The sequence below is a fragment of the Gavia stellata genome, chromosome 10, assembly GCF_030936135.1.
Source record: "Gavia stellata isolate bGavSte3 chromosome 10, bGavSte3.hap2, whole genome shotgun sequence".
NCBI classification, from domain to species: Eukaryota; Metazoa; Chordata; class Aves; order Gaviiformes; family Gaviidae; genus Gavia; species Gavia stellata.
The window spans coordinates 14210648-14231392 of NC_082603.1; the positions used below are offsets into that span (position 1 = coordinate 14210648).

Genomic DNA, 20745 nt, shown 5'->3' on the forward strand with positions numbered 1-20745 from the left:
GCTGTACAGTCTCCTTATTTATTCTGTTATTCAATTTAATTCCCCTCTTCCCCTGTATTTTGGAACTGACCTGAACTCAATTTCACTGCCCGGTCTTATGACGTTATGTTTATTACCAGGTTTCAGAGTTCTGAGCAATCTGTGTCTAGTACTGCTAGTTAGAAAGAGGTTCCCCCAGCTTTCCCTGGGAAGCAAATTCTAGTGAAAGACATGGACATAAATAGAGTTTTCCTATTGTATCTAAGAGCCTTCAGCTACAGATACATACTTACAGCGACATTCAACTATCAAGTGAAGGCCAAGAATAAACTATTTTTCCTAGTTATTGATGGGTAACAGTAATAGGATTACTATTAGTTGGTGAGATAAGCAAATACCAAAACTGTTTTACTGTCGTGCTCTAAAGGCTTTGACAGTAAGTACCAGAGCCTTGCAGACTGAGCAAAGGTCTTGTCGATAAGCAGTATGGTGAACTTCTTTTAAGAAATACCACTTAGGAAGTACATGTCAGAACAATAAACCTGTTCCAGATTCCTACTCTGAAGAGGCAAAATTGACTAGCATGCTAATGACCACTTACCTCAAGTCTAAATCAAAAGGTTAAATTTATGGATGAAACAAAAATGGATCATTAGAGCATCCACAAAATGTGTGCCCTAATTAATATTAATACTACTTTTCAGACCAAACAATTACTTTTCCAAAAATATTTCCTCCACTGCCCTTCAGGAAGTCCTAATACCACAGATACACTGGTCACTCCCTTATAAAACTGAAAGTATCTCCAGAACAAAGTCCTATATTCCGTTGAATGACTAGATAAAATATACATATTTATAGGCCAAAAACATAATCTGCAAAGGGCAAACCTTGTGACATTGTCATTGATAAAGGCCCTCAGTGATTACATATATTCTTCATTTTTTTCAATTTTCATTAAATCATAATTAATATTTTACAGGTCCTGACTTCTGAAATGATCTGCACATGTGCCAAATCAGATAAATACATGCTCAGAAGGCTTTATACATCTATGTAATTATGGTGCAAGTAATCATAGTAATCGTGTGTGCAAATCTAGCACGGATTTGTTGACATACTGTTTAGAAAATTAGAGCTATGAAATCTATCCAGTGAAACATATAGCTGAAGTGATTTTATCATTAACAAATGGAAGGCCAGATTCTATAGTTCAATGCAAGAGAGGATCAATGCCCAAAACGCCAACTGATTTTAAAAATACATATTCATTGGATCAGACTTTCAGGGACTAGTTTAGTATTGACTAAACTCTATTTTTGAATTCAATAATAAAATGCCCTGTAACAAATTCAAAATATAGTAATTCTTTTACTTCATTGACAAAATACTCTTTAAAAGACTATGCTCGATATTTCCTATATACAAGAATACATATATACACACTTTGCTTTACTTGGATAGTCAAGACAGGTTTTTATTCTGTATAAATTCTATCTTGGTTTATAACTTTGAATAAGAGAAGATACTAACAATAAAAATACAGGCGTAAATGTTGGAAGTATTTGGGGAAAACATATTTCCCTTGATTTAAAAAAGTTTTCTGATACTTGATAAGCCCCAAAAAGGATATAGTTCTAAAATAAATGTACTCAGAATCATTTGCTACTTTTTCTTAGGCAGAAATAGTCAGCTAATGGAATACTGATCGCAGAATGTGAATGAGAAGTGTAGAAGTAAAAGCATGTCATAATTGTTATTGAAGTCAAAGAGAAAATGAAGTTATCAATTGTGTAATACATATTTTACATAGGTATGTTCTTTCGTAAATATAGATGGAAAAACCTGAGCAACTAAACTACAGTATTTTAGTGCTAAATTTAGCATTCTCGCTGGCCAATGCTAACAGTTTTGTCATCTTTCTGAAGACTGCTCAGCAGCAGTTCAATATAGTGTTTCCAGAAATTATATTTTTATGTTAATCCATCAAAGCCTTATGATACAAAAGAAAGAACTTTTAAACTTATGCTATGTAAAGAAATCTGTCATAGCCACTTGAAAATTTGATCAACTTTCCTAGTATTCCTGATTCAACATAGCATACAAGCTTGCTATTTGTTTCAGTTTGCAGATTTCAGTGCCCATTTAAGCATCTTGCCAAATCAAGACCTCAAAGGCTAGACACAATGGCTACTACTTCATCAGCTATCATATTTACTTTACATTTATAAAAATATTCAGCACAATAGGCTTTTTGGTAGAGATAACCCACAGCAGATTGCTGACTTGACTTCTTAGCTATCCAGGACCCAACTCTAGCTTTACCAGTTCTGTCTGATTTGAGAATGGCTGCTTTTCATCAGGACATCTTCCTCTCATTGTGGGCTTTCCATCATCAAATCCCTTGAAAAGTTCTCCACTGATGGAAATCAGCCTAGATTCTCTACAAAACTTGAGGCATTACATGCATGTATATTACATTCTAAGCTGAACAAATAGTCTAGTACAACTTTGGGACTAGGAACCCCTTTTCTAATCCTTTTCCCATTATATGCATGTTAAACACTTGTAATATTGCCGTCTGAATTTCTCTATCTGCAAAAAAAGTATGAAACATGCCAACCTCACAGAAGGATGTGGCTTCTGAAGTGTTCTTAAATGTTCTGAAGACAAAAACTGCATTATAAAGTTAACTTTATTGATGGAGCAATCTAAGACAACCCAGGAGTTCACAAATTGCTATGGGCTTGTCTGTGAGAGTTCTCAGCTGTACAGCTTTCCTGTTGCTCATAATAGGATCAGCATTGACCAACAGCATAATGTGTGAAGATTGTGTTTCTGAAGAGGTGTATTGTTTTCCAGCTTGTCCTTCCAATGTAGGAGACAAGCGAGTTGTGATCAGTAAGAAGTGTAACATCTCAAAAGGCCTCCTGATCCAATGCAAGCTTATATAGGAATGTAGATACAAAGACTGAATTGTTCTACAGTTATGTTGTTACAATTTTTTTTCTGAAACATAATTATTTGCGCATACTTTTGGGACTCTTTGTTTGTTTGTTTTGCCATAAAGTACTGGGTAATATCTCTAGTTTGAATTAATTGATTTATATCTGACAAATGTTAAAAATAGCATGAGGAAAACACACCATCAAACAATGCTAATTCTTAAAACAAGTAACATATACAATCAATAAAAATCAACAGATAGTACTTCTTGCTTATGTTCCTCTCAACCTTTCAGTGTGCTAGGCCCTTCAGCTGTGTTTTCTGCTATTTGGCTGTTTTCTTTATTAGAGTCAATTAGATGTCTAGGCCACATACACATAAGGCTCTATGTATCAGTCTAAAAACATCAGAATTTAAAGTGCAAGACTAAGATACATTTTTGTTCTAAACTGGAGGGCATACTGTCTGCTTTCAATTAAAAAAAAAGATGTCAATACTGCAACAAAGACAGCCTCTAAATTTTGAGAAGCAAAAGTTTATTTGCTTAGTTGCCTTTATATACAAAGTTGAATAACTTACAAAAAAAGAAGTGTTTCTAGCAAGGAGATTTATTCCATTTTGGCTACAGCATCTTGCTGCTTCAGCAGGGTGCACACACCACTTAAAAATTAAGCTGAATTTCTCTCTTGATTGAAAATGCACAGAACACCTAACAATACGCCAGGTTCCTATCTTAACAGACTGATGAAATGTGGTAATGGTTTTCTGTGTTAGAAATCATGTTTTTAGTGAGATGACAGACAGCTATAAAAACCAGTTTAAATTATTTTAATGAAATTATGAAATATGGAAGAGCAGACGAAAATGTCCAATAGGGTTCACATAACAAAAATTGAGGACAGGTTTGTTTCTGTATGAGTTCTTTTGTCTTCTCAGTTCTGCATAAAATGTATCAGGCAATATGTCCAAACTTGAAGTGTAATGATCATAAAAATCACCATGGTAGCTGGGGTGGTGAGGGTGGGAAGCCATGCATTAATTTAAAATTATTGTTATTGAGATCTTTTCTGTCAGTTAAAATTTACCAGACACTCCAACAACTCAAGTGTAGGAAGGTAAGATAAATAATAATTAGCAGTCTTTGTAGAAGCACCATCTGTGCCATGCCAGCAATCACAGCTTGTTAGAAAGAGCAGTTCATTTAGCTGCTTTGCACTTGGTGCAGCATTGGCACTGTTTGATAATGAATGCAACCCCTTTGTTTAGTAATCATGATTCATTGTATTTGTAATTTAGCGATCACAGTGGTTTTGGCCCTGATAATTCATGTTGCAGCTGCATTTCTACATTATGCAGAGACCATATTTCTCAAATACAAACTACCACACTCAACACTTTCCAGTTTCTGAGGTAGGGTAGATTATCATCCATGAGGGAACTTGAGTGGAAGGAATTTTCAAGCAATAAAGGCAATGAGCATGTAAATTAATTCATGCAAGAAAAAACAGTCCTGTTTCTAAAATGTTCCTGAGTTTATTTATATATCTGTTAATCATTTTTCTTGTTATCGCTGCGATCCACCCAACCAATTACAACCTACACAAAGGGGTATATGCATCAGAGATTATTACTGGAACAGCAGTGATTTAAATTATTCTTCCTGTTTTAAAGAGTCAGCAATTGGACCACACTGCCCAGGGCTTTTTAGCTTCTCTGTCGTTTACCACTTACAGCTCTTAAAAATACCAAAGAGAACAACCTGTTGATACCCACAACAAATGACCAAAGTCCACTGTGGGTAATTTAATTCATTTTGCATTACCTTTGATGGAAAGCCTGAACTATCTCTGTTGGCCAAAAGGTTCATACCGTACTGCAGATGTTCAGTTCCACCCTGGAGAAAACTTAATTTCAGAAGCAAATGAATTATATTAATATACTCCTATGTAAATAGTTATAAAATGAATGTAAATTTCCAGGAATTAAATTAAAACTAGTGGAGTTGCTCAAGGTATGTGCCCCACTAGTAGTGGATGGTGAAATATATCAGGCTATAAAAAGTGTGGGCTAAATTCAGCTCTAGTATAAAAAATTACTATTAGGTCATACTCTGGTCTAAAGCCCTGAGCTCACAAAGCATACAGGTAGACGCTTGACTGGAAGAACAGTCCTTGTCTGTAAAATTAAGAATGTGTTTTAGTGCTTTACTTTTCGGGGCCTGCATTTTTTTGTCTATTGTTATGAAGTAAAAAACAGTAAATAAATGGGAGTGATTGAATTTTTCTTGTTGCTGGTCCTTAGAACATTTTTTTTTAATTTCTACATAACAAAATGCTTGTTGCATTAATGAACAGATGAGTCTTAGGGAGTAAGTTTTATAGATTCAGAAAATCACCTTGTATTTGATCACAGTCACTTTTCTTTCCTTTTGTTTTAAGCTGCTCATTGGTTGGCAAGAACTAGCTACTTGTAATAAAGACATTTCTCAGGCTAAAAATTAACCTTGCAGGAAAACAATCGGTCCATTATCTTGAGTGCCTCTTTTCTAAACTATATATGAGAGAACCATTTTCAAAGAGTACATTAGATTCTAGATACTGCTTCTGTTCATAACTGAAGCTATGAATATTAATTCCCTGACCTGAAAATCAGCCCCTGATGTTTTGGAGGAGAAAAATGTCTTTTTATTTTTCACTGAAACCTTAAGAAAATGAAAGATGGGTGACATCAGCAATAGGTAGTCACAGTGCTGCCAGACGACTGTGACTCCTGTATTGTGGCCTTCACCCAAACCTTATCCCGTCTCCACATCCTCCTGCAGTACCAAGTTCTATCTTGTTAGTCAAACAGAGCTTTTGTAGAGCAATAGCAGAAAACCTGATGCTAAGAGCTATTTGTAGTCAGTGCCTTTATTTCATACTTTACAACCTCTAGTCGTTATTTTTTTTTTTCTTTCCTATTTACTGGATAATATTAAGGCATGTATTGATTTTTGGCTGTCCAAATGTAATCAAAAGACTTACTGAGCCCATCCCTGACTTAGAGAATAAAGAAGTATATGCCATTCTGTGCACTGTAGAATGACAGGCCCTTTCGGAATTAGTGGATAAACTACAGTGAATAGATAGAAGCCAATGCAAAGCAAGTTTAAAACTGTTATTGTATATGTAAATTAGTTTGTTCTCCTTTTACTTTTATATCCTGTTTTGATTTTTTCCAAGCTATTTATTTGTTTTTAACTTCATCATATCAGAGGTGTTAGGTGATATATATTCCTTCAGATATTCTAAAATCCCAGAAAATGTTATAAAGGGAAGAAGAGCTGATATGACAGATTGGGATTTTTATCCTGTGAATAAAATGTCAAGAAAGAAATTTAATGTTCTTTTGTTATCATTTACTACTTATTAATACAGTGGAAAACGCACTCTGATTTTTTTTACTGGTAATATTTTAGAAAACTGAGATTATGAGCTCAGTCTCCATCTTTTACAGGGACCTCCTGGAGCAACTGGTGCTGAAGGCAGACAAGGTGAAAAAGGTGCAAAGGTAATACACTCAAGATTTTTTTCAGGAGCATGGAAATGTAAACTATATATAAATGAAAAGTAAATTGCTTATCATGCACTGAGTGTGAAACTTATCAAAGTAATAATAGGTAAACTGTAAAATCCAAATTAAGACCCAGAATTAGTAGCAATACATAATGGAGTACATGGTGAACTCTCACCAGTGCAGGCCCAACTTAGCTCACCCCTGCAGAAAAGCAAGATGAGCATGCTTTGCTGGCACTACATCTTTATATGACGCTATCAAAATTTTGTTCAGAAAACCGTCCTGTGCAGAACGCTGTTTTAGAATAGCTTTTAAAAAATGGAGTGAGGAAACTTTGCTCTCACTTTGCAGCTTGTATATCTATACAGTGCCAAGCTTAGTCAGCTCTTCCTCTCTGACCTGTTGCTTATGTTCTTTCTAGGGGGAACCTGGTGCAGAAGGGGCTCCTGGAAAAACAGGTCCAGTTGGTCCACAGGGACCTGCAGGAAAACCTGGCCCAGAGGGTCTCCGGGGCATTCCTGGCCCTGTGGTAAGTAAGTGGGGCATATAATAATATTTTAAATGTTGCATTTCTTATGTAACCTCTGGTAAAGCAAATTTTATGTTTTTTCTAGGGAGAACAAGGTCTACCTGGAGCGCCAGGTCAGGATGGCCCTCCTGGGCCTCTGGTGAGTACCCTTCCTCTCAGTGCCAACACAGAAAAAGCACCCTTTAAAATATACCATTAACATGTCTGTGCACTTACAGAAAAATGAATGTACAAGTCAGTTCTTAGCACAAAGTCACTATTTTTCTGTGCTGGTAAAATCTGATACATGACTGCCTTCATTTTACCGCTTTACTTTACTAGGCAGCTGTGCTGAATGCCGCTGACTTATACCAGGTAAAAAGTGGAATAAGGCAGTGTAAAAGTAAATTCTGAAATCCCCTGAATAGAATTAAAAATAAAAATAAAATGAATGAAGCTTACAATCAAAAAATCCACTTTCGTCCCCACATCAGCAAAGTTTAGTACCTTAAATAATTTTGTTTCCTTAACAGTGGTAAATTTTGTACATCCATTGATTTTAATAACTGCTATTTTAGGAAAACGTTATTCATAGGGTAGAAGTTTAGATCATATCTATTCCTTAGAGAAAGAAAAAAATAAATCAGAAGTAGGGCCAAAAAGGGACTTCTACCAAAGAAGAGAACATGCTAGTTTTATAAAAATGAACGGCAGCATCATGTCTGTTTTTCATTGTGGCAGACCCAGGAAAAATAATACATGACCAAAGTGTTTAAAATGATCTGAATGAACCAAGCTCCCAGTTTCTAGGGCATCTAGGGCATACCACAGTTCTGCTCTGTGTTAATAATATGATTAAAGCAAGGGAAGCTTATAGAGGACATATTATCAAATTATTGCATTGCTTCTATTTACACTTGCTATTTTAGTGCATTTTTTCTAACAAGCTGAAAAAACAAGACTGTGAGCACAAATTGCACAATACTGGTGTTCGTATTCAGCATTATGTGTAGAAATTCAAATCTAAACTATATGGCCAGCAGGTTAATTCTTCAGATGTCAAGCAAAGGTGATCCAATTTAGCAGAAAGATCTCATATCCCTTGCTCTCCAAACTCACTGAAGTAGAGTTCACCTCTGTTATCACAGCTGAGTGACACACTGGCAATAAAAAGCTTCAAAACAAAACATGGACTGTTATAGTTTGGTGGAAAAAAATAAACACGTGTTACACTCTCAAGGCATTTTACAGTTTGCAAGCAGTGTTATCACATTCTAAGTAAAATCCACTCTGTTATTTTGGCCAGAAGACTAACTATGCCAACATATACAATGAGATTACTTTAGGAGAATAAGGCAATGAGGAGCTATTCTCTACTTCAGAAATTATGTGGTTCTTCAAGGGGAAAAGGAAGGCTGTGAATAGAAAGCGAGAAGGAAATCCTCTGTTCCTTCTGCCATATGGACTTAAAGGATACAAAGGATACAGGTCTTTGGGTAGCCTTAATACTGAAAGTTTTTGTGCTTAAGCTATACACATGAACTCAAAATCTTTCCAAAGAGCATTCCTGCCTCCCCAGTGAGAACTCAGGGTCTGAACATCAGCTATAAAAATTCCATATCAGACTTTTCCAGTATATAAAAATGAAAGTGGAAAAAATGGGGAATTTAAACTGAAATGCTGCATAAATTAAGACTTTTACCCTAAACCAATCTTTCATGTTCCTGTGCATGTGTGAACATGAGCAATTGCCTTTTCTTTCATTGACTGAAATACTTTCATGGGTGAAAGTATTTGGGTAACTATTTACATTTCCAAAAATGTTCCAAACACGCAACTTCTAACCTATAAGCAAAGAGTTTCAGAACATAAAAGTTTACGCTCCACACACTAGAAAGCTTCTTTTTTCTTTTCCAGTGAATAGTGATCTGGTGCATAGGTGTATCTTATCGATCACTTCTGTGTATATAATTATAGATGATATTACAATGGCACCTACATATAATTTCATTTTTCTCTGGCCCTTAGAAAACAATAATGAGCAAATAACATGCTGAGAAAACCTTACACTATAGCTCTTTGTTGTCCTTCTTTTTAACATTGTAATTTTGTCTAAAGTCTCATGGATAACATACTGCTTGTAAGTCAGATATCAGGAACAATGAATGAGAAGCTGCAAGGAAACGGAGTCCCTTGTGCTAAGCCCATAATAAAAATCTCCTCTCTCCAAAGAGTTTATGATGGGACCACCACCATAGTTATTAAATTATGTGCTCAATTTACAAATAAAATGCACGGGGGACAAATCAGGGAACTGAAAGCTGATCTCCTCAGTTATAATTCTGTGTTGAAATCTAAAAGCCAATGAACAATTATTCAGCAATAATGAGCATCCCTTTCCCACATGTCAGTCACCAGAAGTCTCCAAATAAATCATCAAAAGAGCTCTCTTCCAATATTTGGGAGCTTAAATTTCCAATTCAAATCTGAAGCTGAGTGTATTAATGAACTATATACTCCCAAATGCACAGGCTTCCTGTCAGCTCCCCAAGAACTTTTTTTAGATGCATTGCTGCAACTTAAACTTTATTTTGGATTTTAAGACAGTAAAGTTTTTTATATAAAGTTGCTGAGGTTAGGTCTCCCTCCTTCCCCTCCCTCCGCAGTAGCTTGCTATCAGGAGAAGAATATGAAAGCAGATTTGCAGTAGAGCACAACACACTGCAGGTGAAAATGTCTAATTCTGTATTCCAAAAGCTTAAAAATTTCACTTTTCATTCATGAATTATGTATTTGCCTAGGCTTTTGTATCTAATGATATCCTGAAGTAGAGATGGAAAGGATACGCACAGAATAATATTTTGAACATGAAGTGTTATGGCACTTTTGAATCTGTGCCAGGTTGAAAGGGTCACCTATTACTGCTATCCATATCATAACTTCACAGATGTCCACTGCCAGCAGGAGACTAGTAGTGATGAGATACATAGTCTAGCAGCTCTACGCCTAACGTGTACATGTTCAGTGTGACATTAATAGCCTCTGAGAAATGAATGCCTTTTCTGTGCTTGCATATACACTGCATGGCCTGAATTTTTCACCTCATTCTGTACAAATTATACAAAACCAGCATGGCCATTCTTATGAACCTCAGAAGATTTCTCAAATCCCTCAAAATTCTTCTGAAATTATAAATAAGGATTAAATTAATTAAAAAAAAAAAAAAAAGCTGGAGAAGAAACAAACCAAGGAGATTTAAACAAGCTTCATATATAATCTTTTTCTGTGCCATCTATCCTGCTATATTTTTGACTATTGGTAAAATAGTATCTTTAATGGATTGCTCTTATGACCCCAGTAAAGATAAAAAAAGCACTGTCAGGGGAAAAGAACCTTGTGTCAAGTTATAACAAGATTATTCAGTGGTTTTTGCAAGGGATGTGCAGAAAGTAAGACCTATCCATGTGAATGTGTTTATCCTTCGCAGTAGTTTCCCAGGTAGCAAGACTGCAATGGAGTTTTCCAATAGATTCTCTAAGCATCAGCTTACATTGGAACCACCTGATAAAAATGAATGTTTTGTGTTGTCCCCTCCCCACACCCACCCCAAAAATATGGAAAGGCTTGTAGAATGGATCCATTGACCCTATGTTAGTTGTTCACAGGCTCTGTCTCCTGCCCCAGCATATTTCTGTTTACAGAAATCTAGCTGCATGGAGTAATGTTTAGAGACAACTGCAAATTAAACTTAGAATAAACAGCATTTCTTACTCAGTGTCATAAAGTAATATGTCTTTACTGTGCTGCAGAAAGGATGGCTTGTAAATACAAATTAAAAATTGTAAGCTGCTTATATGATGTGAACCATGCAAGTACCTAAAAAGGTATCAGTTTAACATCTCTGTAAGGTAGGGGTATTATCCCTATCCAAAAAAAATGAGACGTGGAGGCCCAAAGAGAATAAGGCAGTTACTAAAAGCATTTAGGATTGCCCAGACTAGTATTGTAAAACCTAAGTAATTTGTGTAACTAATCACGTTTATAAAAGTGACAAAAGACCATAAGCTTGTACATGTCAGTGGAGCTAGCACACCTAGATCATATTAAGTAAGCTTGCAATGTTGAGTAGAAAAGAGTTGAATATTTAGATTTAAATGCATTATTCATGGTCATACAGGAATTTCAGGTGGCAAGTCAAGGAAACCATAATCCCAAGACAACAGCCCAAATGCTGAAACAAAATATGAGGTAGTTCTCCAACAAAACAATATTGAGGAGCAGTTATTATAAGCAACCTGATTTATATTCTGCAAAAATCTTACTGAGCTGTAGTAAACTGGGAGAAAACAAATTAAGAGGATACTTTCCACTGTCTTATGAAAGAAAGGGCTAAAATAAGCAACTAAAGTAAGGTACAGCAATTAAGGTGGAAATAGTAATTGAAAGCATGTAATGTAACCACAAGCAAAATTAGGCTAATAAACAAAAAACTATTTGAATATTTTTTTAAATAACACTTGCTTCACTGGATGCTTTCAGAATTTAGTTGACCCTCTGCTTCATAGATTTCTGATCATACAATCCTTTATAGATCTCTAATTATAAAGTAATTTAAATGCTACAGTAGCATCCTTATGCCTTTTTAAACATACATTTCAACCTTATCTTGGGCCCTAAATCACATGCCATCTATCACAACCATCAAACACTGAATGACTCTGTACTTTGACTTACACGGCCTTTAATAATATTTCAAGAAAACATGATCTGTGCAGTATGTTAAAACTTATTTTAACGTAACTTCCCTTCATTTATTTAGGGTCCACCTGGCTTGCCTGGCCTGAAAGGAGACCCAGGTTCCAAAGGAGAGAAGGTATACTTCATTCATTGTTTGTGCCTTTGTAATTTTGATCCAGTCTAAAAGTCTGCATAAAATTAGCAGAAAGAAACACTAGCGTTTTTGTGTCAGAAAGCAAGACAACGTACCACGTCTACCAATCAACTTCCCATAGTGTTAATAGTAATCGTGAAGTTTTAAGCCACATCTGATATCCTGGAGATACATAGAAAGAAAAAGATTATTGCCTGTGTAGTAATATGTTGATCATGTGATTCTTCCTTGCAATGAAAATCCCAAAGACATTGATGTAAAAAGAACTGTTGGTTTTACAAAAACAAAGTAAGTCGAAATAAAAAGTATTTGAGATTTTTATTTTAAAACAACAAAATGTAAATATTTAACAGCTATAATACTTTCTTTTGAAATAATGGATCGAGACATCTGGGATAGCATTTTCTGATGGAGTCCCAACAATTTATTGATTACTTGTGTATCAGAGAAAAACTATATTTTCTTCTATCTTGTTTAGGGACATCCTGGTTTGATTGGCCTGATTGGACCTCCAGGAGAACAGGGTGAAAAGGGTGATAGGGGTCTTCCTGGCCCACAGGGATCTCCTGGAGCCAAGGGTGATGCAGTGAGTAAAACATACTTGTGTTTTCATTCAAGTTCTGTGCAAGCAAAGAGTACATATTCCAGTCTTTCTTTCGAGAGACATAAAGCTGCTATAAACATTTAACACCCAGAGCCTCCTGCTAGAGGTTAAAACTTTCCTAGGCATTGTACAAACACAGTGAAGTTAAACAGCTTAAAATGAGATCATAGCGTGTTTCAGAAGAAGGAAACACATACACCTAAGTTAGGGATGAGATAAAATTAGCAGCACCAATCTCATCATGTTTAACTGCACTACCCAAAGTAGCTTCCTTTCTCCTTGTTATTAAGCCATGTTTTAAGGCACTATGTAAAAACTGAGGTTTCCAAGCCAATCTGAAGGGGAACACAGTCATGACTCTAAGTACTGTAGCGTAAGAACAACTACAAGCAACTCAAACTGTCAGATAATATTTTAAACTTACAAACTATTTCAGACCCTAGCAAATGGCCTAAATCAAAACTCATCAGGGTTGGACACTTACTAGGACAACCTTTTTCATAGATATGCATTTTTTAATCCAGTCCAGTATGTAGAATACTTTAGTTCTGTATTTACTCTCTTACTCTTTCTTAGGGAATTTCTGGTCCTGCTGGTCCACTTGGACCCCCTGGTCCTCCTGGTTTACCTGTAAGTAATTTCATCCAGTCCTCCCATTCAAAACACTCCCGTGTTGTGTGGAATATACTCCAACTATAGTTATATGTTCTCGCCCATAGGGTCCCCAAGGTCCAAAAGGTTCCAAAGGATCCAGCGTGAGTAATTGTCCATTTTTTTTGTTCTTTTACTTAACTTTCGTATGTGTTATTTTTTTAACATTGTGTAGTATGGTCAGCACCGCATTTCTTTCATTGTTTTATAGGGTCCTGCTGGTCAAAAGGGTGACAGTGGGTTACCTGGTCCACCTGGTCCTCCAGTAAGTAAGAACTCTTATTTGACATGCATACACATTACACTGACATGTTGACCCTGTTTTGACAAGGGTAGGAAACAGCATTTGTGACCCTGCAGATAAGGGACATATTAATTATTGTTTGAAAAGTCATTTTTCAAGAAACACAGATCCACCATTGTCTGCACTGAAAAAGCCATTAGAAACTTAAAAAAAACCCAACAACACAAAACCCCCCACAAACAAAAAAACCCCCTCGCAATGATTATTTAATATGTTCTATTGAAGCACAGGAAATGGATTCTTTTGGTTTCCCCCTGTTAATACTCCTCTGTTTCTGCTATTTCTTTTTCATATCATAACAGTCTAAAATGAAAACAGTCCAAATCTGAATGAAGTGTTTCAATTTCTTGAAATGAAATATTGCTTTATAGACCCCAAGAGGAGTTTTAAAGTTTTATCCTAGGAAAGATCCATAGTTTTCATTTGTCATAGGCTATGCCTGTGCTTGAGGGAATTGCCAGGGAAAACAGACAATCACAAGTCAGTTCTGCACACTTAACTTATGTGAGGGCAGCACACTTAACTTATGTGAGGGCAGCACACTCTTCCCCAAATAGCAATGTAGTTGGAAGAGTTTAAAGCACAACAATGATTTGGCCTTCTAGAATCATCTTTTTCTGCAAGTAAATCAAAGCACATAGGCATAACACTGAAGGAAATAGGTGAAATAAAGAATTTGAAGAAAGCCTATTCAAAGCATCTCCAAGCCACACTCTGTGGTCTTCCTCTGTCTATTTATGCAGCTGAAAAACAAACAGAAAAGGTAACCAGATATGTTGTTTTCCACTCAGGGTCCTCCGGGTGAAGTAATCCAGCCACTGCCAATCCAGTCACCCAAAAAGACAAGAAGATCTCCTGATTACATGTTATCCGACGCTGGTGATAATATTCTGGATTATTCCGATGGCATGGAAGAGATCTTTGGTTCATTGAATTCACTGAAGCAAGACATTGAGCATATGAAGTATCCAATGGGCACTCAGAATAACCCAGCCCGAACTTGTAAAGACTTGCAACTCTGCCACCCAGACTTCCCAGATGGTATGTCAATATTGCATGAAAAAGGCAAACAAGGCTGAAGTTATGATCTGCTAAGATACTTCGGCAGAATAATTAATTATTGGTAGATGGTTAATAAATACTCAATAAATACTGTCTCATTAAATCCATTTTTGCAGGTATAAAATGTTATAAAATGTAAGAGATGTTGTCTTGGTAAAAGCCAAAATTTTTTAAATACATAACCTGATCTGGTTTTAGATTTAAAACATTTAAAGAGCTAAATAAAAAACCAGTTATTGTTTTGAAAGGTGGACCTTGTACTTCCAGAACTAAGAACTATCCAAACAGGAGAGAGAAGAAAGTTGGATGCTATTTAGATCAGTAAAAAGTAAAATCACAAATGTCAGCATGTTGGGATAGCTAATAGCTTCTTCTAAAAGAAACAAGAATTGTTTTAGTAGCGATATACGTTAGCTTAGCATAATGATAAAAAATAGCATTGCTATTATATGAGATTTATTATTGATTATAACTTTCAAAAAATTTACTATTCTTTTACCCTTAGAAACAATAATTTGTTCTACTGCATGGCCACTGTTTGTTCTCTATCATTCAGCAAACAGACATGCAAGTTTCTCTGATACTGTTTAATGCTACTAAGTACTAGCTTAATAAAATGCAGAGTAGTATGAACAAGACACTGTGTTCTGAAGAACCATCTTGATTTAATTATTCTTTGCTGTTTTCTTCTTTTTTTCTAACTGAGTTTACCCCTCTGGAAAGGTTTAAATGAAAGCCAACTTTCACAGAGTTTTCATCCTTTTATATTTTTTTCTTGATTACAATGGATATTTTTCCGAGTTCAAAGCAATATTTTTCTGGTTTTAAATAGAAGGAAAAATAGATTTTGACAGTTAATAATATTTTATTGCTTTCGCTCTAGATAGATAAAAACAGATGGTTGCCTTGAGGAGTAGTAAAGCAGTGTATGTGCTATATGAAAAGTACATATTCAATACCTCCATAATAATGAATGTTTTTTATAGAATACATTCACCTTCTTCATATACCAGTATTTGCTTATTATTTGGAGCTTTCTTCATATCAAAGTAATCTTATTTTGGTTAAAATATAAGTAAATGCATTCATTAAAATACAGAATTCTCCAGGGACAAGACTTACAGGTAGGGAAGACTGCTTTCAATAAATACAGCCTGAATCAATAGAATTTTTAAATACCATAAATGCTTTGTCTATGCCCTGTATTCAGAAGACAGAACTAGTGAAAGTATTTGCCATGCCTCTCTGAAACCTCCACTATTTGCTTGAAACTGGATTAGAACAGTAGTGTCAGAAAATCATTTACTGTCCTGCTGTGAAACTAGCTGGAGATAAGGACCCACATCACAGAAATCATCATTATAATTAGAATGGTAGGTTTTAAAAAGCAATGATTCTTAATGGACCTTAGATTGACTGTGGCTGTCTTTCATCCCCAGCCTTCATTCACCCTAGCACTGTAGGGCCTGAATTCTCAATCATGCCAGTCTGGTAGGACTGCTGAAACTATGGGAAGCCTCGTGCAAGTTTTAACTGTCTTTCCCACAATGTCACCTAACCAAGCATTAGTTAAGGTGGTTTTATCAACTAAAGCAGCCTGAAGTTTCACTAGTGTTGCACCTTCATAACCCCGTAGTAAAAAACATCTTTGTTTGAGGTGTATCTCTCAATGGAAGCTTTAGTTACTTGTGCCAGCTACAACCTCACCAAGCCCTGTGCGACCACCTTTTTAGGTAGATAGGAATGCAAATGATTCCAGATTTTGCTCTCTGGCCTAAGCCATAGCTTATTTCTGCCTAAGGCTGCCTCTGCTCTATTTTTTTGAGTGCTATCACCACAGGCACAAATTATCCTTCTAGCTGAAATACTGAAATGGCCAAACTGTTGAGACTTGCAATGTATGTTTCACACATAATGTCCTTCCTCCTCTAGACTGAGGTCTCCACAATTCCTCCAAAACCTCAGCAGTATCCTGCAAATAGAGTCATGGTATGAAGTAAAATTAGATAAAAACAAAAGGATGCAGATAAATATAGACTTTGATCCTGGTGTTATCTTTCATAAAAAATGACAACAGCAACAAATCACAAGGCAGAAAAGAAAGGGTTGCTTTCTCATCATTCAGATAAAATAACTTTGCTACAAACTTTGGAGGACCATTAGGTAGCAGTAAAACCTGCATCTTCCAAATACCATTTCTACTATATAAGGCAAATATTTTCTCATTTGTTTTAGGGGAATATTGGATAGATCCTAACCAGGGCTGTTCTGGAGACTCCTTCAAAGTATACTGCAATTTCACAGCAGGTGGGGAAACTTGCATCTACCCAGATAAGAAATCTGAAGCAGTAAGTACCAATCTGTGTGTTTTCAGTTGGCTGTTAACAGATCCTACAATGCTGTTGCAATGTTGAACTAAACAGGATAATTACACTGTCACGTTTTCATATATCTGTCTTTCTGATTACACTGAAATTTGCATAAATCTGAATTAAGTGGTAAAATGGTACATAGAGTTAACAAACAGCATTTTCACTCTTGCTTAGATAAGGTATCTCTGCACCTGCTTGCTAACCTTTCACTGCATTTCAGAATGCAACATAGCTGTGCAGCCAGTTAAAGTGCATAATCTAGTGTTTGACACCTAAAAGCTAAACTCTTGCTGTGATTCTCTTGTGGGTTCATTTATATCTATTCATTTATACCTATGCAAAGTAGATGTAAAACACTATGTATTAACAGTTGTTCTCACTTGTTATAAATTACCTCTGATGGGGCATATGGTGTAGAGGAAGGCTTTCTAAAAGCTTGCCTAAATGAGAGAGCTTGATCAGCATCAACACCAGTGAAAACTCTAATTTAGACACTCTTCACAGGAACAATTTATACCAGCAGTTTACCTGAATCTTAACAGATGACAACAGTGTCCCTTAAATAGAACTAGCTCTCTTTATAAGCTCTCACCTTGGATTCCATTTAAAGTCACTAATTTGAAGGCATTCTATACGAGAAAAACATCCTATTTTAGAGCTTTAAAGAGGCTGAGATCTCAGAAAGAAGAACCATTCTTTACTACCTGATGTCACATTTGTCCCAGGTAATGTTAAACCTTCATATCTGTTAACATATGTTTTAAATACTTCTATCTCTGCTGTTTTACCACACAGGTTAGAATTTCATCATGGCCAAAGGAGAATCCAGGATCTTGGTTTAGTGAATTTAAGCGAGGCAAACTTGTAAGTTGTCACTGCAACATAACAGTTATTCACAAATCAAGTACATGTGATCAACAGATCCCAAGGAATTTTATAAATACTTAGATAATGAAAACACTTTTCAGCCCCAGCCTTTTTGCCCTAAATATCAGAGCAGCTATATGGCCTCTTGCCACTGGACAGCAGGAGCCCACTCTGTATTGTCCCACAATGACCCCAGTGGTCACCTGCACAGCTGATGGTGAGGATCTGGCTTCTGGCAAACCACACATCACCACTGAACCTTAGTAAAGCAGCTGGAGCACAGATCCCCCGCCCCATTCTAGGTAACTGGAAATATACTGAGGATGGAAAGATGAGACTGCAGGGTGACATAACTTCATAATTAACTAAAAACAGATTCCCAAAGAGATTCTGCTGGTTTACACTATATGTTAGGAGTAATTCTCGTGTCTTTCCCATTAGAATGAAGCTAAAATATGTAGCTCTTCATCCTAAATATATTGCTACAACATGAAAATCTATTTACTGAGTCATAACTTTACTGAACTTTAAAACTCCATAAAATGTTATATGTTGGTTGATTTTTTTTTATTAAGGACAGTTACGTGGTTCTTCTGTCAACAATAATTTTGTTTTGCATTTTAACAAAGGAAATAGATAAATATTCATGTAACTTCTTGTATTTTCCAGCTTTCCTATTTGGATGTTGAAGGCAATTCCATTAATATGGTCCAAATGACATTCCTTAAACTACTGAGTGCCTCTGCCAGACAAAATTTCACTTACAACTGCCATCAGTCTGTAGCTTGGCATGATGCATCATCTGACAGCTACAACAAAGCGCTAAGGTTCTTAGGATCGAATGATGAAGAAATGTCTTATGACAACAATCCTTACATCAAAGCTCTTCACGACGGCTGTGCAGTAAGTACAGGTTCAGAAGAGTCTTTATGAAACCAACCTGTCAATTAAAGTAGAAATCAAACAAATTCATTTTTTCACAGCTTTCTTCCGAGAAAGCTTTCTAAATATTTTTAATAAACTGTCTTTTAGTAGATTTTTTAACTACAGTACACTAGTCCCTTATTTAATTTTCATGTATGTACCAAAAAAAATAACCATAAGCCAAGCAACAGAAATGGAACAAACCTGGCATGGATACAGGCTGTCAGCACCGATGTGCTGAAACTAGACTATCTGCTAGTATGAGCACAGTATAAGAGAAGAATAGAAGCTAAAAAGCATAATCAGGGGAGGCAGCCCATCAGCAGAATATATGTATACTCAAAATCAAGGCATACGCAGAGTATTTAGTGAATACAGTAAAAACATGTATGAACTAAGCCATATGTATGTACCCAAACACAGTGAATTAATTGCATAGTTTGGTATGTGACTTTGTATTTCCTTTTCTCATTTTTGGTAGTCAAAGGCAGGTGAAATTTGTGGCTTGTACCTTTCAGAATTCTCTCTCAGCTCAGCTAAAATTCCTGGAGCATCAGCTCTCTGACCACCTCTCCAGCAGGGTCTCTGTAGGCATAGCAACTGTTACCTCTTTTCAGAAACAGAATGGTTTATACTGAACACTTTGAAACTAAGACATCAAAGGAGCAAGTGACAGTTGAAGCCTCATTAATTATTTTGGCTTTTGCTATAGGAACATTTTGAAGGCAGTTCCTGAGAAGTCAGTGATAGAGAATCAGAGACCTGAAAGTGCCAGGATACATACCTGGCTCTGAGACAGAGATGCAGCTCAGGGAGATACACAGTGTCCTCCCCTCAGTAATGAGATTCTAATACATAACTGCTTTCATGTCAGCCTTTCTGTATGTCCTGTATATTTATTTTGCTTTTGTTATCCACAGTGGGTGAGTGTAGAGCTCCAGAGAGAGCTGGAAGTGATTTAGGGTGTAACTCCATCACTAAACTGAGAACACTCAGATCTACCAACTTGGCTGCTCATCTAAACTCCAAGACCCTGGCATAGCTGAAAGGGGTCTCAGCAAGATATAAGAGACCACCTGAACAAAGTGCAGTCCTGATATGATGACTTGGCTGGATGATATTTAGAGGAGGTAGAGAGTCTTTGTTAGGAAGTAAAGGTGTGCCTTCAAACCTGGTTTCTAAGTGCATCAGTTGGCAGTCCTGTCAGACTACTACTTTCTTTCATGTCCAAAGAGCTGCTGTAATATTTTGTGAGACAGTTACAGTCTTTCTTCTTAGAAGTGGATCTTTCTTCTGTCTTTCAGAACTAATTAGTGATTTCTTCAGAAGGAAGACATGCGCACTGCTATGACAATATTGTTACTATTTATTAAATATTATAGAAGTGAACTCAGAATTCTCTAACAAACTTTGAATGTCTTAGATAATTTTTTATTTGTAGGCCTATTTTAGTAAGTTAAAAAGCTATGGGCCAATCTCTTTCTAAAATCAAAAACTTTCCATGTCTCATTTTTAAAATAAATTTGTAAGAAAACAGAGTTTGTAATATCTGATGCATGAGGGGGCAATAATTTATAAATTCTACACTTCAGAGATAACCTGTAAAGATCTACAGCATGTGCTTACTGCTCTGATACATAATCACGTTTGCTTTTTTTTTTGCTTCTTTTTTAACAGTCAAGAAAGGGCTATGCAAAGACGGTGATTGAAATCAACACACCCAAAATAGACCAAGTGCCTATAGTTGATGTGATGATCAATGACTTTGGTGATCAGAACCAGAAGTTTGGATTTGAGGTTGGTCCTGTCTGCTTCCTTGGTTAAGCTTAAGACAAAATCAGATCAACAAAAATGTTGCACTTTGGTGCTACCAACCCACTTCATGCCACATGCAAGTTTTGAATAAGAATGGCATAGAAAATATGTCTCGCTTTGTATGTATGTCTTATCTAGAAAGTAATTGTTGCCCTTGTAGGGCCAGAATCACATGACTTAAACTTATTTTGCAAAGATGCTGTGGCACAGACAGACAACATAGGGCTCACTTTAGGAACACCCCCCTTTGGATTCCTTTGGTGCTGT

The 20745-nt window shown here is 36.2% G+C and overlaps 1 protein-coding gene across 4 annotated transcripts in view; it reads left to right on the forward strand.

Moving 5' to 3' along the window:
* The window catches only part of COL11A1 (collagen type XI alpha 1 chain), a 162310-nt gene extending 141823 nt beyond the window's left edge, over window positions 1-20487 (forward strand). For all 4 annotated transcript variants that reach the window (XM_059822273.1, XM_059822276.1, XM_059822272.1 and 1 more), the window contains 13 exons: window positions 6421-6474; window positions 6902-7009; window positions 7095-7148; window positions 11808-11861; window positions 12358-12465; window positions 13060-13113; window positions 13203-13238; window positions 13346-13399; window positions 14230-14479; window positions 16736-16848; window positions 17668-17736; window positions 18409-18642; window positions 20341-20487. In XM_059822273.1, the coding sequence (XP_059678256.1) occupies window positions 6421-6474; window positions 6902-7009; window positions 7095-7148; window positions 11808-11861; window positions 12358-12465; window positions 13060-13113; window positions 13203-13238; window positions 13346-13399; window positions 14230-14479; window positions 16736-16848; window positions 17668-17736; window positions 18409-18642; window positions 20341-20487 (1335 nt within the window). The remainder of the gene's footprint in view (window positions 1-6420; window positions 6475-6901; window positions 7010-7094; window positions 7149-11807; window positions 11862-12357; window positions 12466-13059; window positions 13114-13202; window positions 13239-13345; window positions 13400-14229; window positions 14480-16735; window positions 16849-17667; window positions 17737-18408; window positions 18643-20340) is intronic.
* The last annotated feature ends 258 nt before the right edge of the window (window positions 20488-20745 follow it).